The sequence below is a fragment of the Lissotriton helveticus genome, chromosome 4_1 (assembly GCF_964261635.1).
Source record: "Lissotriton helveticus chromosome 4_1, aLisHel1.1, whole genome shotgun sequence".
Classification (NCBI taxonomy): Eukaryota; Metazoa; Chordata; class Amphibia; order Caudata; family Salamandridae; genus Lissotriton; species Lissotriton helveticus.
The window spans coordinates 1,038,208,327-1,038,227,791 of NC_136063.1; the positions used below are offsets into that span (position 1 = coordinate 1,038,208,327).

The 19,465-nt window shown below is 50.6% G+C and overlaps 1 protein-coding gene across 1 annotated transcript in view; it reads right to left on the bottom strand.

The window, feature by feature from the left end:
• Nucleotides 1-19,465, bottom strand: part of NSUN2 (NOP2/Sun RNA methyltransferase 2) — a 506,360-nt gene that overhangs the window by 207,741 nt on the left and 279,154 nt on the right. Inside the window, exon 16 of the mRNA XM_078687631.1 lies at nucleotides 4,726-4,806. Coding sequence (XP_078543757.1) covers nucleotides 4,726-4,806 — 81 coding nt within the window. The remainder of the gene's footprint in view (nucleotides 1-4,725; nucleotides 4,807-19,465) is intronic.

Sequence of the window (19,465 nt, forward strand, 5' to 3'; positions counted from 1 at the left end):
ACCCGCCTGCTTTGGGAAAGCAAAGAGGAAGTGTAAAGTACCAAGACGAAACCTAGTAAGATAAAAACGCCCTTGAGTATTCATAATGTATGTTAAATAAAATGGTCGCACTAATCTTCCCTGAACACGTAATACCTGTTCATTCATTTTTAAGGAACCCAATTTAAGGCTATACGCTTTTTTTTATAAGTTCCTTAGTAACCTTTTTAAGCGTATCAGGATTTCTAAACATGGTTTCTAACCCGATTTTATAGAAAGTATCCCTGACATATCGGAGCCATGGGATTTCCCCATAATGCTCAAGTTTAAGACAATCTGAAAGAATATCTTTTGTCAAATTCAAATCGTCAGATTGCCAAAGTTTAGACCATAATACTAAGGGTGCAATATGAATAGTATCGCGTACGAACTCAATTCCAACCTCACCATGACAAAATATATTTGAGGTACCCGAAGGAACAGATAGTAAGCGTTTTAAGAATTTGTTCTACATAATCTGCATCTTTTCACAGTTCTGTGACCCCCAAACACCAGCCCCGTAGGTCATAGCAGAAACACATTTAGCTTTGTACAAAGATATCATTTCAGCTATACGTCGTTGTCCTAACTTACTAGCAAAGCGAAAGAGAGCTTCAATTGACTGTGAAACCTTTTGGACTCGGGTTAACAACAGAGGTTCCCAGTTCAGTTTTTTGTTAAAAAGGTTACCCAGATAACTGAAGTTATCAACTTTCTCTATGTCAGAAACCCTCACCCTGTAATTGCGGATTTTAGTGTTTTTTGAACCGCAAGTCATGGCAAAAGATTTAGTAAAGATGACCCCAAGATCTAGTTCTCCCATAAATGTATCAAAGGCATTCAGACAAGTCTGCATGCTATTCGGGGTAAGGGTCATCAGGACAGTATCATCTGCATATGATAACATTGGAATTTTTTTCCCATTAATCTTAGGAAAATCAGCACCAGTTTCAATCAGAAAACCTTCTAAGCCATTTGTGTAAACCAGAAATAAAAAGGGAGCTAAAATACATCCCTGACGGACACCTTCAGTAGAAAAAATATGTCTAGTTTTTTCTCCTCCAGGACCATATCTAATCCTAACAGTTGTGGCGGTGTGTAACCTACGGAGCAGAGTTATCAAAGACTCCTCAAACCCCATAGCCTCCATCATACGCCACAATTTATCCCTGCATACTGTATCAAATGCACTGGACAAGTCCATGAATGCCAAGCAAATAGAATTTTTCCTGGCACCCATATACTTGCCCATAATCAATGCTAAATTCAAGCACTGCTCAGTTGTTCCCTTCCCTCTTCTGAACCCATACTGTGATTCTACAATGATCCCAGTTGATTCTGCCCAGTGAGTCACTGAATGGAAGAAGGGGTTCCATAGATGTCTGACCTAGTTGAAGGACCTCAGTGAAAAGATTTGTCTCAACATCCATGATGGGAGTCGCCGTTCAAGAAATTTGGATGTCCTACATTTCACCATTGAGTAGAAACCAGATTACCTGTGGCCGGTCCAAGGGGAGAAAGGAGACATGTCTCCAAGAAAGGTATTGAGTCTACCAAGCTCCTGTAAGTCATCTACAATTGTTAACTTGGTAGGTTTGGCAAACCCATCACCCAGGACACAGTCATTATCTGAATATGTTACAAAAAGAAAGTGCAGAGTTCGCAGTCCTCGCTTGTGGCAAATCAAGTGGGAGAAGTGGTGAGTCCGGCAGATTTAGGCGCAACTTCAGTTGAGGTCAGACCTGCGTCGGATAGAAATATCGGATCGCATCTGACATCAGTGAAGTCAGCATCGGTGTCATTGTGCCCAGGGCCAGCATGGATTGTGGTACCAGAAGTGGGGTTGGAAGAAGAGCCAGAGGCAAGACAGACTTAGAGGGTCCAACTAGCACTGAAGGCAAACCCACCGGCGGTATCCTAGTTGGAGAGCATCTCGGTTCCTTGGAACTTGGAGGCGTGCCAGGAGTTGTCAGCAGCGATCCCAAGAGCCAGAGAATGGCTGTGCAGGAACTCTTTGATCTGATATGAGGGCTGAAGGCACTGGAAACTCCAGCTGTGCCAGAAAAGCTGGGGAATCGGCTCTGAAGCCAGCTAGCTTCGAGACTGAGATTGAGAACAGAGGTGCCGCCCGAGAGTCTGCTCAGGCAAATGCGAATAGCACGAGGGGAAAGTATCCCGCTTTGATGTCTTATGTTTACCTGAAGACTTGGGAGTGTAACAAAAGACCAGCATCTGGAGCAGCTAGGTCGACTCCGGGAAAGGACCAAGATCGAACCTTGGACACAAAGCATGACATGGAACAGACTTGGCAGGAAGTCCTCTTATGCTTGGGGATTTAAAGTTTTGCCTTGCATTACCTAATGGCCTTTGGGTTCATCAAAGTGCAGACGCTGCAGTGCTTGAAGTCATGGCCTGACCAGGCTGTCTTGAAGGGATCCACCAGACATTTATTTGTGACAGTCCCTTAAGATCTTAAAAACCTGTTGTTTTTGGGATAACATTCATTGCACACTGAAGACATTTTGTTAGCTAATGTCTCAGAGAGAGACATAAAGAGAGCTCCAGATCTAAGTCTAGACATGTGAAAGAAAGGAACTAAAGTCAGTGCACAAGAGCGGTGCTTATAAATGCTCTGCATGTCATTTCTGGAGCGGAACGGTGTCAGTGCAGAGCCACATGGTGCCACCTTCAGGCATGCAGCGGTAATGCTGAAAGGTTTCCGGATCCAGTCTTCCACATTGTGAGGGTGATGAATTTGCAACTAGAAGTTTCTTTCAGAAAGACATTTCATCTACATTTGCTTCTGAATTCATCCACATGTCTCGTTTCTGGTTTAACTGCTGGGACCACCCCATACTTACGGAAAAACTCATACATGCATGGTATCCCACGTCAAAAACTCTAATGAAGGCATGTTTTGGGGGAAGTAGAGGATCTACCTTAATCATACCCATGAACATGTTGCTGTCAGATGAAGGTTAACATTAAAATGAAATCCATCCACTTAGTGGGGATGTGGAAGGTATGCCACCCAGTAACAGAATACTCAGTGCACATTTCAAAATACAGTTTTGATCACTTATTGCATGCCAAATGGATTAAGCCAAGAGTACCAAAACTGCACTCCAACTTGATTTCCAACGTGTCTGGTTCAGCATCTGTGGGCTCCATTAAAAGCTTGCACAAAGATGATATCCTCAATCTCAGGAATGAGCACTGAGAATCGAATCTGGAACCTTTCTAGTACTGAATGAAGGAAAGAAGTCCTTTTTTAAACTGCATAGAAAAAAGTAAAATTTAAAAAAAAATGCAAGAAGATTTCCTGACCAGTCAATCAATGTGAGAGATGGGCCCTACAACAAAAATCGCGAAGAAATGCAAGTAGCAAAGCACATGCATTTCAATAGGTCCCACAACTGTAGCAAGGGCACTCTGAAGTACTCTTTGTATGTATTTACAACACTGCATTCACCCCATAAATACTCTGCCACAGAACATTCTGTAAAGTGGCCAATTCCACTAATAAAGGGTGCAAATAACCACAATTGTTATCTCTTGGTGGCACTATGACTAAGTTAGTATGGACCTTGCACATTTGTTTTGCTTTGCAAAATACCTAGGCAACATTTGTTTTGTCGCGATGGAGAAGATGATGGAACCATACCACAGAAGAGAACCGATAGTTGTGTTTTGTGTTCTGACCGAGGTCTTGGAGGAGTACCAGTGGATGACGGAGTTCTGCGGATCTTACTGGGTGATACAGCCTTGAGCGCCCTGAAAGCAGAGCTGCTTTTTGCTTTACAAAGGGAATTGCAATTCTAAATGCACTGGCATCCTTTAGTCCCTGTCTTACCTTATTTTGGAAGTGAAAGTCTATAAAACTACATAAGAAATCTTGGAGATGCAGGAAATTCGATTCTCGTATAGAATCCTATGCATTTTTATTGCAGCAATAAATTTCTCTGAAGTAGTAGTGCTGTGGTTTCACTTAATGTGCTTTGAGATCAAGACGGAGGACCAGAGTTGAATTCTTATTGTTTTTTTGCCATTAGAAGTGTAAATTCAAAGCAGATGCCAAGATATAGAAGCATTTATGAATAGACAAAAACATTTAAGAGCAAAGTAGCTTTTGTGGGTAGTACGGTCATGGCACCTGTGTGCAGGGACACGGTTCAAAGCATGTGTTAAATAAGCAGGGGTCTTCTCCAAAACATTGGTTTAGGAGAGAACTTAACGACAGACACTATTGTGTATAAAATGAATGTTTTAAACATGTCAAAAGAAGAGGAGCTCATCACTGGAACCCCAATCATGCGACACCGGTGAAAGAATGCAATGTGGTTCTGGTGGCAGATGCAAGGGTGCCACAAGACAATCTGCTGACTCCATCAAATGCTCCGATTTAGCACTGTCCTTCGTTTCTCAAACAGTGTGAACTCATGAAGACTTCAGTTGTGATTGCCTGCAGCCTCACTGCATGTTTGAACGCGCTCTAACTACAATAATTTCAAAATACTGATGATGGTTCAGAACGTATTGGAAACCAATATAGACATTCTCTATTGTGCACACAATTTCAGGCAGTGAAATGTAAGAGCCACCAACAATCCCACTGGTTAAGAGAGGACTTCCTGGTTATAAAACTTAAGAAATTGTAACTGCATGGCTGACCATTCAGCAATACATTGATTAAATGGCTATATCTACCTCTTGTGCTAATCTGAAGGCACATCCATACTGTTCGCCATCATTATTTCGGCACAGCACCTTTATTCCAGTGTTGATAACCTGCGATTGGAAAAACACAATATAAAACGTCAGTGGAAATCGACCTTTATTTGCTCATTTACAAAATTACTTAAAAAGTCTGCATGCAATAAAAAAAACTGATACTACCCTCAAGTTTTCCCAGAAACTTGCCAACTGAAAACATTAGCTTCTTGGTGAATTCAATACCTTTACCTGTAACTTACTCCTTCCCAGCTATTTCACAACAGCAGCAGTTGCAGTTAGGTCTAAAAAAGAACACTTTAAAGGATGATGTTACTTTAAAATAGTAAGGGAACTGGGCACGTATGCACAAGGACTTTCTCTACAACTAGCTGTCAAGCAGCAGCCCATTTGTTTCTGACACGTATGGCTCATGCACAACATTATAGTTAGGCGATAGGGTGGTGGGACTTGGAACAGAGGAACAGCTGAGTCTAAGAGTATGAATCCCAATAAGGATATTTTTCTGTACTCTTCATCCAGCCTGTCTTTTATCTGAACTAGCTGGAAGAAGATCACACAGCCAAAGGCAGGTAGTTAACTGCATAGGTCTACTAAAACCCACAAAAAGGTTGCAAGGGACTTCCAGGTTAAAACAAGCATCTGTAGTAAAACTCAAATTCGTAGAGCAATATTAGCAAAAAGAAAGCAAAATGGCCTACTTAGACTGCAAAATAATGCAAAGCATCTTTGGAAAGCGAGCGGTCTTCGTTTGGTGCAAAGACATTACATTTTTTTAAGAACTGGCATGCCACTAATAGTGTTGCTTCAAGAAATAAACCTTGACCGGTAAAAAGCGTCACAGTCCGCTTTTTACCCAGTTATAGTTCACCAAAGTGAGAAAAAAAAAGACGGTCCAACATTCTAAGTGATTTAGCTCTACCTAAAAATCGTAGGGACTGGGAAACAAAGATTGTGGCAGGTTACATTCAGCTCAAGAAGCACATGCTCTGATTAAACAAGCATTGGTAAAGGTTTCACCTATGTGATTAATGAGCTTTTGTTTGTTTTAAGTTGTAGCTTGCTGAGTGGTTGTACAATACAAGTTACAGAAATTATGTTAAAGTGTTATGACTTGCTTGTGTACAAAAAGGCAATATATTGAGCTATTACTAGTAGTATAGTGTAGGTACGTAATAGCAAAATTTTGAAAAATGAAAGAGGAAAATAACAGAATTTGTAGATGTAATAGCAATAGTATGTGTTTAGAAGAGTTCTGAATTTTTTAAGACACAAGGGAAACCCAACAGATAGCTAAGTACCATGGGTATAACAACGTTATAGTGAACAAAACGGTCCTTAGCTTATTTCAGAATCAACAGCACAATACTGTATAGAAACACAATGGAAAACTATACGTGTTATAAAATTTCCAAACCCAGCCGGGAGAGGAGTTTATTTTATAAAGAAGCAATGTTCAATCCAATAATACAAATGTAATCACAAGACACAAGCCTGTGTCGTACATGAAAAGAAGGAAACAGAAAGATAGCATAAGGGTGAAAGGGGTGTCTATCAGGCAGAGAGCAAGGACAGGGCACTGTTAATAGGTAAAAAATCAATCACAGTATCGCCTGGAGTGGAATATAAACAATCTTATTGGTCAATATTGTAAATATGAACCCACTCATGGGTGTCGACGTTTCGATCCCTAATGCTCAAGTAGATACATGGGATCATCATCAGGACATTTGTAATGAACAAGACATGCCTGATTGTAAAAGAAGCCTGTTTAGGAGAAACGAAGAGAAAAAGATATTTCAAACAACTTAAGAGTAGTTTGCAGACGCATGCCAACTATGTATCGAAATCGCAGTGTGTGGCCAAGTGCACGGTGTTTGTGACTTAATCAAGCATCAGGTAACAGCATTTTCATACTCCTCGGAATCGCAGTGGCGTGCGTGAAGGGCTGCGAGAATCAGGGTGACGTGACGTGATGGTGAACCACTCAATTAATGGTCTACTGGGTATAAGGATTATTAATGTGGAGTGTCAGTGATAATCAAAGTATCGTGAATGAGGGCGAGGATGGCCTGTGGATTATAATATATAATGCACGTAAGGTGGAAGGTGTGCTACCCTTAAATGATTTAGTCCCGAGACATAATGCTAGGGAGGGAGTCAGGTTGGAATACCCTGACTTTCAAAGTAACACAAACCTTAGTTTCTTAATTAATAAAGCTGAACCGGAAAACGTACCACGCAGTAAACTGACATGGAGGTCTCTTCGGGGGTCCGGACGAAATTGGTAATGAAGGATAATTACACAGTGTTAATCGTTTTCAACCGCGAGGGATGGCGCTGAAAACAGAGAGGCGCATTTAATATCAGGCTACGGGGGAGGCTCTGTAAATAAGGGCGGCGCTCGGAGGGAGGGTCTTGCTTACCTTGATGTGCTCAAATGGCAAGCAATACGGAGTTTAAAAGTAACCGTGTAGGTAACAAGGACCATACAAGTGGGATCCCAACAATGTGGATTTTGACGCTGTAAGGCAAGGAGTAGGGAATGAATTAGTGCAAGCCACCGGGCGGGTCATGGCCGAACATATTGGAAGCTCCGCATTTACTTACTCAGTCCCGATGAGGACTCGTCTTCCCGTGGCTTCTCGGTCGATGCCGAATGCAAGTCAGTGGACTGCGAGAGCGCGCCGAATAGTAAACAGCCGCGCAGATCACATGACCTTCACTACGAGTGCCATGCCTGGGAGGCGGGATGTCTACTGTGCCCACACAATAACATCACAATTGAATTAAGAGACTTCACAAACTGTAATAGTCACAATTTGATTTATGCTATTCTATGTCCTTGCCCGCAGATGTATGTGGGCCAAACTACTCAAAAAATAAGGACCAGAATAAGTCAACATCGAAGCCGCATTAGGTGTGGTACTCCAAATGCACCCCTGGTTGAACATTATGCCAGCATGAAGCATACAGCGGATGACCTCCAATGGACAGTCCTGAAATCCGTCAAACTACCACAGAGGGGTGGTAACCTACAGCAGTTGCTAAATCGTGAGGAATTGAAATCCATCATTCAATTCAATACCATTCGGACCGGGCTCAATCGAAGTGAGGACTGGACTACGTTGCTCTGATTGAACATTGAACTATGACTCTATAAGATAAGACAGTAATGGACTAACCTTCTGGTTTAGTGCTGCGCAATGAATACTCCATGTCTAAATGGAAGACTGTAAATGTGACCTCCTGGAAGTGAATTACCAACTGTTGGACAGGCCACATGAAGGGCCGCTCTCCCCCGGTCCAACCAGGCCCGAGCCCAGCCACGCAAGTACCACACACCACCATTGCACGTCCACCGTCCCCGCAGGGACCCCTACACTCGAACCTGTTGACCGCGTAGGCCGACCCACTACCGGCCTGCGCGCCCATCCTGGGCGCCATCTTGGACACTCCACCACGAGGCCGCCTGGCCCCCGATCGACCTCAACCCTGGGCCTGGCCAGGCCTCAGACATTCCGGCACCAACATCCACCCAGGAGGTGAGCGGGCTACTTGGTCAGTCAATGGGAGCAAGAGGTGTCGATGGCTCTCCCCCGCCAAGTGCCGCTCGCCCATCGCCTCCCCGGGCGCTGGCTCCACCCCCCTGCTGGGTGTCTGGACTCCCTCATCCCGGACCTCCCGACCTCCAAGTGCGAGGGTCCGGACATCAAAGCACACCAGCCCTATAACTGGGGCAGCTGCAGAGCAGGACGGGAGTTGTATCTTGGAGTCGAGAGACGCAAAGAAGAACTCATCCTTGACGGACTACTGGCGCTGCCGTAGCTCTGTCTTGTGCACCCTCGTCTTGCCTGCTGGCGCTGCCGCGGCTTTGGGAACCACCCTATCCTTCATCGTCGTCGGGACCTGCTGGCGTGGCCGCGGACCGTCGTCTTCCTTCATCCATCTCGGGACCTGCTGGCTCCGCCGCGGCCCGTTCATCTACACCACCGAGCTCGAGGATTGAGAGCTATTTCCATCTTTTTGGTAACAAGACTGTCCCGCTACCCCTTTCCCAAACAGAGACCAGAATAGAGGGGACCCCTGAGTCCAGACCTCCTTGTACCATTCTACCGTACTTGAAGAATTGCCTATAAAGTATCGTTGAACTTTATCCTTGTGTGGTGTCCGTCTGTGGGGGGGAAGTTACTTGTCTGTACGATTCACTGGAGACGGCTCTCCCCGGAGACCTCTCCCCTTATCCTCGGCCGACCCTCCCGGTCCGTCTAACATTGGTGGCCAGCGGCGCGATCCGAATCACCGCATAAACCGTACAGAGAGTAGCTCACCCCACGGCGAATCACGATGTCAACTAAAGACAGCGGATCAACGGAGAAATTCCAGATGGAGAAATTGGACGAGTACAGCCATCGTGAACTTAAACAGTTCTGTATCGAATTAGGTATCGCTACCACCGGACTAAATACCAAAGATGACTTTAAGCAGGCCCTAGAATCTTGGGCAGAAACCGGGGCTGCCGGAACCCCCGATCAAAACATCGCAGCACAAACCCCCATGGCCCCTGAAGAGCGAAGAACGGGTCTCTCGCCAGACGAGATCCAGGAACGAGAAAGAACCCGACTACACGAGCTAGAAATGGCCCGGCTCAAAATGGACGTTGAACTGAAGTTGGCCGAACAGAAAATCAACTTAGAGCACCTGCGTCTCCGAGAAGAAAGAGAGGAGAAACAGAGACAAAGGGAGCTCGAGGAAAAGAAACTGGCATATGAACATGAGCGGAAACTAGCTGAAATCGACCTACGCAAACAGAATAAAGAAGCAGGGGTGTCCGAGCAACCCCACACTCCAGGGGCAACAGAGAAGAAGGTACACATCCCCAAGGATGTCGTTCGAGAATACTTCCGAGAGGACGACATCCAGCAATGGTTTAAGGCCTATGAAATCGCTATGACTGCACACCGGATCGATAGAAGCGATTGGGGGGCCGGTCTGTGGGGGAGATTCCTCAATGAGGGCCGCGACGCCCTGCTGCAACTCCCGGACCACCAGATGACCTCCTATGACCATATGAAAGCTGCACTCCTCACCCGCTATGGCCTCACACCCGCGATGTACCGTCAGAGGTTCCGAGACTGCACCCGCATCCCGGGTACAACTTGGGTGGACTATGTCAATTACTTTAGCCGAGCCTTCGAGGGCTGGATCAAAGGAAGCAAGGTCACAACCTACGAACAACTGTTCAATCTTATGGTATGGGAGCATCTGTCGAACAATTGCTTCATTGAACTTCGCCAGCACCTCCTCGACAGCAAGTTAACGGATCCCCGGCAGCTCGCAGCCGAAGCTGACCGGTGGGAGATCACCAGAGTGGGTCGAAATGGGTCCTACGAACAGAACCGGAACAACAATGGTCAGCACCGTCCCCGAGGAGGAGGAGGCCAAGGACGCGGAAGAAGCAACGCTCCGGTCACCCCCACTACCAGCACCACCCCCCCGGCCAACCGGGGCAGCACCCCAGCGCGACCGGGATATCGAGCCAATGTTACCTGCCATCGATGCCAACGAGTCGGACACTATGCAAACGACCCAAACTGCCCCCAGTACCAGAGCCCAAGACCCCGCCAAGTAGCCGCTGCTGCTCTGGGGGAGGAACAGATCTCAGAGGAACAAGAAGAATATGAACAGGAACACCAAGAATGGGAGCCAGCCGCCATGGCTCTCGCCTGCCTAGGGGGGAGAGACATGGTCCCGCGGGTCCCCCTACCCGCTAATACCCAGAAGTACAGCCAATGGGTGGGCATCAATGGACGCCGGGCTGAAGCCCTTCGTGACACTGGGGCCAGTGTAACAGCCGTCCGCTGTCACCTGGTGACCCCCGAACAATACTTACCAAACATTCTCTGCCCTGTACGTTCAGCCGATAACTCAGAAAGTCTGTGTCGGATGGCCTGCGTCCCCTTCGAATGGGGAGGGGTCTCCGGCATGTTGAAGGTGACGGTCCGAGATGATGCCCCCGTAGACTGCCTCCTGGGTAATGACCTGGAAAGCTCTCCATGGGCAGCAGTCGAACGAAAAGAGCACCTGGGGATGTTGGGCGTCCCGGACTGGGCGTGCGTCACCACCCGGTCCATGACCGCCCGTGCCAACCCCCGCCCAGAGGAACCCGAATGGCCGGCGCCACCGCCTCCGGTCGCCCCCGCCGAAACCACCGACCGTGACGTCCCCCCCGAACCAGCTCAACCTCCAGACCTCGCTAACCCCGACCAGTGGCCTCAAGAGGGGGGGCCCACGCAAGAACAATTTCGCCAAGAACAAAAGACCTGTCCCTCCCTCGAGGGGCTCCGCCAGCAAGCGCTAGCCCAAAGCGCAGGGGATACCTCCGGAACTCACTGGGTCTACTGGGACAATGATCTGCTGTACAGTGAGCAAAGAATCGCGGAGCTGGGGGCCAGCCGAGTCCTAGTGGTACCCCTCCGTTTTAGAGACTTTCTGCTAAACCTGGCCCACGATGTCCCCCTGGCAGGACACCTGGGTCAAGACAAAACCTATAGCCGCCTGGTGACCCACTTCTTCTGGCCCAAAATGAGGGACAATGTACACCAGCGTTGCCGATCTTGCCCCACGTGCCAAGCCAGTGGAAAGAGCGGCCGCAAACTGAAAGCCCCCCTGCAACCTTTTCCCGTGGTCACCACCCCGTTCGAGAGGGTCGGAATCGATATCGTAGGGCCCCTGGACCCGCGCACAAAACAAGGCCATCGATTCATCCTGGTGCTAGTGGACCACGCCACCCGCTACCCGGAGGCTGTTCCCCTGCGGACTGTGACAGCCCCGGTAGTCGGCCGGGCTCTGATGGGGATCTTCTCCCGGGTGGGCTTCCCCCGGGAGGTCGTCAGTGACAGAGGCACGAACTTTATTTCGAAATATATGAAGTCTCTCTGGCAACAGTGCGGGGTTACCTACCGGTTCACGACCCCCTATCACCCTCAAGGAAACGGACTCGTTGAGCGGTTCAACCGCACGCTCAAAGGGATGATCGGGGGGTTGGAAGAGCCCCTCCGTCGCCAGTGGGATGTGCTGCTGCCGTGCCTCCTCTTCGCCTATCGAGAGGTTCCCCAGAAGTCCCTGGGCTTCAGCCCATTTGAACTGCTATATGGACACCCCGTGCGGGGGCCGCTCAGCCTAGTCAAGGAAGGCTGGGAGATGCCCCCTCTAAAGAACCCACCAGATGTTTTCCGCTACCTCCTAACCCTCCGCAACCAGACCCGGCGATTCCGAGAACTAGCAAAAGCCAACCTAGAGGCCAGTCAAGAGGACATGAAAAGGTGGTATGACCGGAATGCCTCCTCCATCGAATTTGAACCTGGGCAACAGGTATGGGTGATGTCCCCCACCGAACCCTGCGCCCTACAAGACAAGTGGACAGGGCCCTTCAAAGTGGTCGAGCGCAAGGGTCCGGCTACCTATCTCATCGACTTGGAATCTTCCCGGAACCCCCTCCGGGTCCTCCACGCTAACAGACTGAAACCGCACTTTGTACGGACAGAACTCAGCCTCCTGATGGCCACAGACAATGGGGCTGAAGAGGACTCCGAGCCCCTCCCTGACCTCCTACGGACTCGGGAGAAAGACGGCTCCGTAGATGGGGTCCGACTCTCAGAGGCCCTCACCCGAGAGCAACGCCAGGAGTGCCGAGTTCTCCTGTCACAATTCGCCAGCCTGTTCTCCCTCACCCCAGGTGTCACTTCCTGGTGTACGCACGATGTGGACACGGGGGACAGCCCCCCTATCCGCCACCGGGCCTACCGCGTGCCAGATCGGGTACGGGCCTGCATCCAGGAAGAAGTAGCCAAAATGCTCACGCTCGGGGTCATCGAGCCCTCAGACAGCCCCTGGGCCAGCCCTGTAGTACTGGTCCCCAAAGCCGCTGCCCCCGGCACCACACCAGAACTCCGGTTCTGCGTCGACTACCGGGGCTTGAATGCGGTCACCAGGACAGACGCACATCCCATCCCCCGGGCAGATGAACTAATCGACCGCATGGGAGCTGCCCGCTACCTCAGTATCTTCGACCTGACGGCGGGCTACTGGCAAATCGGCCTCACACCCCGGGCACAAGAACGTTCTGCCTTTTCCACTCCCGATGGCCATTACCATTTCACAGTCATGCCCTTCGGCATGAAGAATGCCCCAGCAACATTCCAACGGCTCGTCAATCAGGTCCTGGCGGGGCTCGAAGGATTCAGCGCCGCCTACCTAGACGACATCGCTGTATACAGCAACCATTGGTCCGAGCACCTCCACCACCTCCGAGCAGTGCTGCAAGCCCTTCAGCGAGCTGGCCTCACGATCAAGGCCAGCAAGTGTCAAATTGGGCAAGGGTCTGTAACCTACCTCGGGCACCAGGTGGGAAGCGGCCTGGTGGCCCCTCTGCAGCTAAAAATTGCCGCCATCCAGTCCTGGCAGCCCCCCATCACCCAGACCGAGGTACGAGCCTTCCTGGGCCTCACGGGCTATTACCGAAGGTTCGTGAAAGACTATGGTACTATCGTGAGGCCCCTCACAGAACTCACGTCAAAAAATCAGCCCCAGAAAGTCAACTGGACCCCAGAGTGTCAAGCTGCATTTGAACAATTGAAAGCCGCCATGTGCTCCGCCCCTGTGCTCCAGGCCCCCGACTACAGCCGGGAGTTCATCGTCCAGACGGATGCCTCCGACCATGGCATTGGGGCAGTCCTGTCTCAAGTGAACACCGAAGGCCGTGATCAACCGGTGGCCTTCATCAGCCGGCGACTCCTACCACGGGAACAACGCTGGAGCACCATAGAGAGGGAGGCCTTCGCGGTGGTATGGGCCCTCAAGAAGCTCCGGCCCTACCTTTTTGGCACACACTTTCGGGTACAGACCGACCACCGACCCCTGCAGTGGCTGATGCAGATGCGGGGGGAAAACCCGAAGTTACTACGCTGGTCCATCTCCCTACAAGGGATGGACTTCACAGTTGAACACCGGCCTGGGCCAGATCACGCCAACGCAGATGGCCTGTCCCGGTTCTTCCGCCTCGACGAGAAGAGTCCCCAAGAGGATGGGTAACTCTCCCCGCCTTCAGCTGGGGGGGACGCATGTTGGACAGGCCACATGAAGGGCCGCTCTCCCCCGGTCCAACCAGGCCCGAGCCCAGCCAAGAAAGTACCACACACCACCATTGCACGTCCACCGTCCCCGCAGGGACCCCTACACTCGAACCTGTTGACCGCGTAGGCCGACCCACTACCGGCCTGCGCGCCCATCCTGGGCGCCATCTTGGACACTCCACCACGAGGCCGCCTGGCCCCCGATCGACCTCAACCCTGGGCCTGGCCAGGCCTCAGACATTCCGGCACCAACATCCACCCAGGAGGTGAGCGGGCTACTTGGTCAGTCAATGGGAGCAAGAGGTGTCGATGGCTCTCCCCCGCCAAGTGCCGCTCGCCCATCGCCTCCCCGGGCGCTGGCTCCACCCCCCTGCTGGGTGTCTGGACTCCCTCATCCCGGACCTCCCGACCTCCAAGTGCGAGGGTCCGGACATCAAAGCACACCAGCCCTATAACTGGGGCAGCTGCAGAGCAGGACGGGAGTTGTATCTTGGAGTCGAGAGACGCAAAGAAGAACTCATCCTTGACGGACTACTGGCGCTGCCGTAGCTCTGTCTTGTGCACCCTCGTCTTGCCTGCTGGCGCTGCCGCGGCTTTGGGAACCACCCTATCCTTCATCGTCGTCGGGACCTGCTGGCGTGGCCGCGGACCGTTTGTAACCACCACCTTCATCGGGACCTGCTGGCTCTGCCGCGGACCGTCGTCTTCCTTCATCCATCTCGGGACCTGCTGGCTCCGCCGCGGCCCGTTCATCTACACCACCGAGCTCGAGGATTGAGAGCTATTTCCATCTTTTTGGTAACAAGACTGTCCCGCTACCCCTTTCCCAAACAGAGACCAGAATAGAGGGGACCCCTGAGTCCAGACCTCCTTGTACCATTCTACCGTACTTGAAGAATTGCCTATAAAGTATCGTTGAACTTTATCCTTGTGTGGTGTCCGTCTGTGGGGGGGAAGTTACTTGTCTGTACGATTCACTGGAGACGGCTCTCCCCGGAGACCTCTCCCCTTATCCTCGGCCGACCCTCCCGGTCCGTCTAACACCAACTGGTTAATTAATGTGTTTTTATTAATTATTATTCACCGTTTCTAAAGTCACCTTTACACCATCACCTTGTTTGCACCTGCACTCCATCCCCCGTATCTATCCATTACAAGATGGCCCCCACAGTAGACATCCCGCCTCCCAGGCATGGCACTCGTAGTGAAGGTCATGTGATCTGCGCGGCTGTTTACTATTCGGCGCGCTCTCGCAGTCCACTGACTTGCATTCGGCATCGACCGAGAAGCCACGGGAAGACGAGTCCTCATCGGGACTGAGTAAGTAAATGCGGAGCTTCCAATATGTTCGGCCATGACCCGCCCTGTGGCTTGCACTAATTCATTCCCTACTCCTTGCCTTACAGCGTCAAAATCCACATTGTTGGGATCCCACTTGTATGGTCCTTGTTACCTACACGGTTACTTTTAAACTCCGTATTGCTTGCCATTTGAGCACATCAAGGTAAGCAAGACCCTCCCTCCGAGCGCCGCCCTTATTTACAGAGCCTCCCCCGTAGCCTGATATTAAATGCGCCTCTCTGTTTTCAGCGCCATCCCTCGCGGTTGAAAACGATTAACACTGTGTAATTATCCTTCATTACCAATTTTGTCCGGACCCCCGAAGAGACCTCCATGTCAGTTTACTGCGTGGTACGTTTTCCGGTTCAGCTTTATTAATTAAGAAACTAAGGTTTGTGTTACTTTGAAAGTCAGGGTATTCCAACCTGACTCCCTCCCTAGCATTATGTCTCGGGACTAAATCATTTAAGGGTAGCACACCTTCCACCTTACGTGCATTATATATTATAATCCACAGGCCATCCTCGCCCTCATTCACGATACTTTGATTATCACTGACACTCCACATTAATAATCCTTATACCCAGTAGACCATTAATTGAGTGGTTCACCATCACGTCACGTCACCCTGATTCTCGCAGCCCTTCACGCACGCCACTGCGATTCCGAGGAGTATGAAAATGCTGTTACCTGATGCTTGATTAAGTCACAAACACCGTGCACTTGGCCACACACTGCGATTTCGATACATAGTTGGCATGCGTCTGCAAACTACTCTTAAGTTGTTTGAAATATCTTTTTCTCTTCGTTTCTCCTAAACAGGCTTCTTTTACAATCAGGCATGTCTTGTTCATTACAAATGTCCTGATGATGATCCCATGTATCTACTTGAGCATTAGGGATCGAAACGTCGACACCCATGAGTGGGTTCATATTTACAATATTGACCAATAAGATTGTTTATATTCCACTCCAGGCGATACTGTGATTGATTTTTTACCTATTAACAGTGCCCTGTCCTTGCTCTCTGCCTGATAGACACCCCTTTCACCCTTATGCTATCTTTCTGTTTCCTTCTTTTCATGTACGACACAGGCTTGTGTCTTGTGATTACATTTGTATTATTGGATTGAACATTGCTTCTTTATAAAATAAACTCCTCTCCCGGCTGGGTTTGGAAATTTTATAACACGTATAGTTTTCCATTGTGTTTCTATACAGTATTGTGCTGTTGATTCTGAAATAAGCTAAGGACCGTTTTGTTCACTATAACGTAGAAGAGTTCTGAAAACATTTGGGCTAGGTGCAACTGCACCTGCTGCACCATTCAATTCATGCCCTAGCTTTGTTACTGCCTATTTAGTAGTAAACTATAGCAATATTTGGTGTTTAGAGGAGTTATGACAACTTTTGGCCCTGGTGCCACTGCACCCACTACACTATTCAAATCATGACCTTATAGCCTGCAAGATAACTACTCATGTGATTGTCTGTTTAGTTGTAAGATTTAGCAATATTCTGTGTTTAGTGAGGACCCTAGAGCTTTGGGCCACAGAGCCTCTGCACCCGCGAGGTCACTGCAATTGTGACTGCCTGTTTAGTAGTTAAATATAGCAATATTATGTGGTTAGAGGAGTTCTGACAACTTTTGGGCCTGGTGCTACTGCACCTGCTGCACCATTCAAATCATGACCCGGTTGTCTGCAACGTAACTGCACTTACTGTTTAGTAGTAAAATATAGCATAGCTCTTGTGTATATATGTATATATCTTGTTTCCTCACTCCGCTCGCTTTTTGCTGGATACTCGCCGCTTATTTGGGGAGCAAACTCCACGGCAGAGCCACGCCGTCTCACAGCTCCACAACCTCCCTAAAGGGGAAAACGGAGAGCACTCACGGGAAAAGTTGAACAGCTTTAATCCAACTTTCAATTTTACATGGGCATTTACCACAAACAAACCAACGCGTTTCGCTCCGCCAGTCTGTGGATGGGTGTGTGTGGGCAGGGCAGCGTAGGAGGGGGTCCCTAAGCAGTTGACTGTAGGCCTCAGTGTGGCTGCAGGCAGGCGTGAAGACAAATTAGCCCCCGTTACCTACGGTGGAACGGCGCCAGCCTGTGTCGCAGAGCACAAGTGGGGAGCCTCTGCGGGCCGGGGCGACATGATCCCCGTGGTATGCATACAATGTAGGTAGGGACCCCCAGCCAGGGAGAGTTAATGCCCCCGCAGCCTTACTTGTGGGATCCTGACATGGTATGTGTTGTACCGTCCTCCCAGTCACTGTTGTGGTGCATCCATGCGTGGTGGGCGCCGGTCTTCAGGTGTGATGGGCCTACCCAGCCAGGCATGTGAAGTAGGCCGTGATGCCAGAAGTCAGGGCAGTAGCTCAGCCAGCCGGTCCGGGAGCCCACAGCATCGGCAGCATAGCTCTCTGAGGTAGTCGGTAGGCAATGGGCAAGGCGCGAGCCCGGTCTCCTAAGGCCATATCAGTACAGTATCCATCGGCTGCAGAGAATTGTGGCCCACGTGGGGGGCCGGCGAAGCAGTACAGGCATGGCTGCCACAGTAGCGATGGCAGCCCGCGCAACGTTTCAGGTGCCCCGGGTGACCGCATGAACCCCTGGGGTCGCCAGCAGATAGCAGGCAGAGTGCGAGCCCGGTGTCTCCAGATCACAGCAACCAAGTCCTCAGCGGTAGCAGGGATTTGTGGCCCATGTGGGGGGCCAGTGTATCGGCACAGGCCCGGCCACCCTAACAGCAATGGCAGCCCGTGCTGCATCCCAGGCGCTCCCACCGACAGCAGGAACCCCCAGGGCCACCAGCGAGACGCGGACAGGTCTCCCAGGTTCGACACAGCACTGTCCGCACCAGCATCAGGGAGTTGCGGCCTACGTGGTGGGCAGGAGTATAGGTAAAGGCCCGGCCTCCACAGCAGTGATGGCGGCCCGCACCACGTTTCAAGCACCCTCACCCTCACGAAGAGTAGAGCTCAGCAACTTATCCGCAGAGCGCGTTCAGAAACATGTGGCTGCCGGTTATACAGCCACAGCTCTCCTCTGAAGCCGGATAAAGCAGCTCGGCCACCAGAGCTCGCTCAGCACGTAGCCATCTTACCACTGGCGAGATCACGCCCCCCATAGCTCTTGTATATTAACTTGATTTTCAAAGCAAGTTTATTACATTTAGAATTTAATCATAATGACCAAATAGATTAAGTTGAAAAAAATCAATCCGATAATGCCTACTAAGTGCAAAGAAAACTAAGTAATAAAAAGCAGGAATTCCCACATACTGTTAAAAGCTGTCTGCCTTTTCCATGTGAAGAGCTCTTATCTTGACAGTGAATGGGGCTTCAACAGTGTGAACAGCTTTACTAGAATTATTGTAAATGAGTGAGGGGGTGTGAGTGAGGGGGTGTGAGAGTGAGGGGGTGTGTGAGGGGGTGAGGGGAGGTGAGGGGGGGTGTGGGGGCGTGTGAGGGTGAGAGGGTGGGTGAGGGGGTGTGAGGGTGAGGGGGTGTGAGGGGGTGTGTGAGGGTGGGGGGAGTGAGGGTGGTTGTGGGGGCGTGTGAGGGTGAGAGGGTGGGCGAGGGGGGTGAGGGTGTGTGTGACAGTGAGGGTGTGAGGTGGTGTGAGGGTAAGGGGGTGTGAGGGGGTGTGTGAGGGGGTGTGTGAGGGGGGTGAGGGTGTGTGAGGGTGAGGGGGTGTGGGAGGGTGAGGGGGTGTGGGAGGGTGAGGGTGAGGGAGAGGTTGAGGGGGTGAGGGGGTGTGGGAGGGTGAGGGAGAGGTTGAGGGAGTGGTTGAGGGGTGAGGGAGTGGTTGAGGGAGTGGTTGAGGGGGTGTGGGAGGGTGAGGGAGTGTTGGGGGTGTGAGGGAGTGGTTGGGGGGGGTGTGGGAGGGTGAGGGGTGTGGGAGGGTGAGGGGTGTGGGGAGGGTGAGGGGGTGTGGGAGGGTGAGGGGGTGTGGGAGGGTGAGGGGATGTGGGAGGGTGAGGGGATGTGGAGGGTGAGGGGGTGTGGGAGTGGGTGAGGGGGTGAGGGAGTGGGTGAGGGGGTGAGGGAGTGGGTGAGGGGGTGAGGGAGTGGGTGAGGGGGTGAGGGAGTGGGTGAGGGGGTGAGGGAGGGGGGTGGGGTGGGTGAGGGGGTGAGGGAGTGGTTGAGGGAGTGGTTGAGGGAGTGGTTGAGGGAGTGGTTGAGGGAGTGGTTGAGGGAGTGGTTGAGGAGTGGTTGAGGGGGTGAGGGA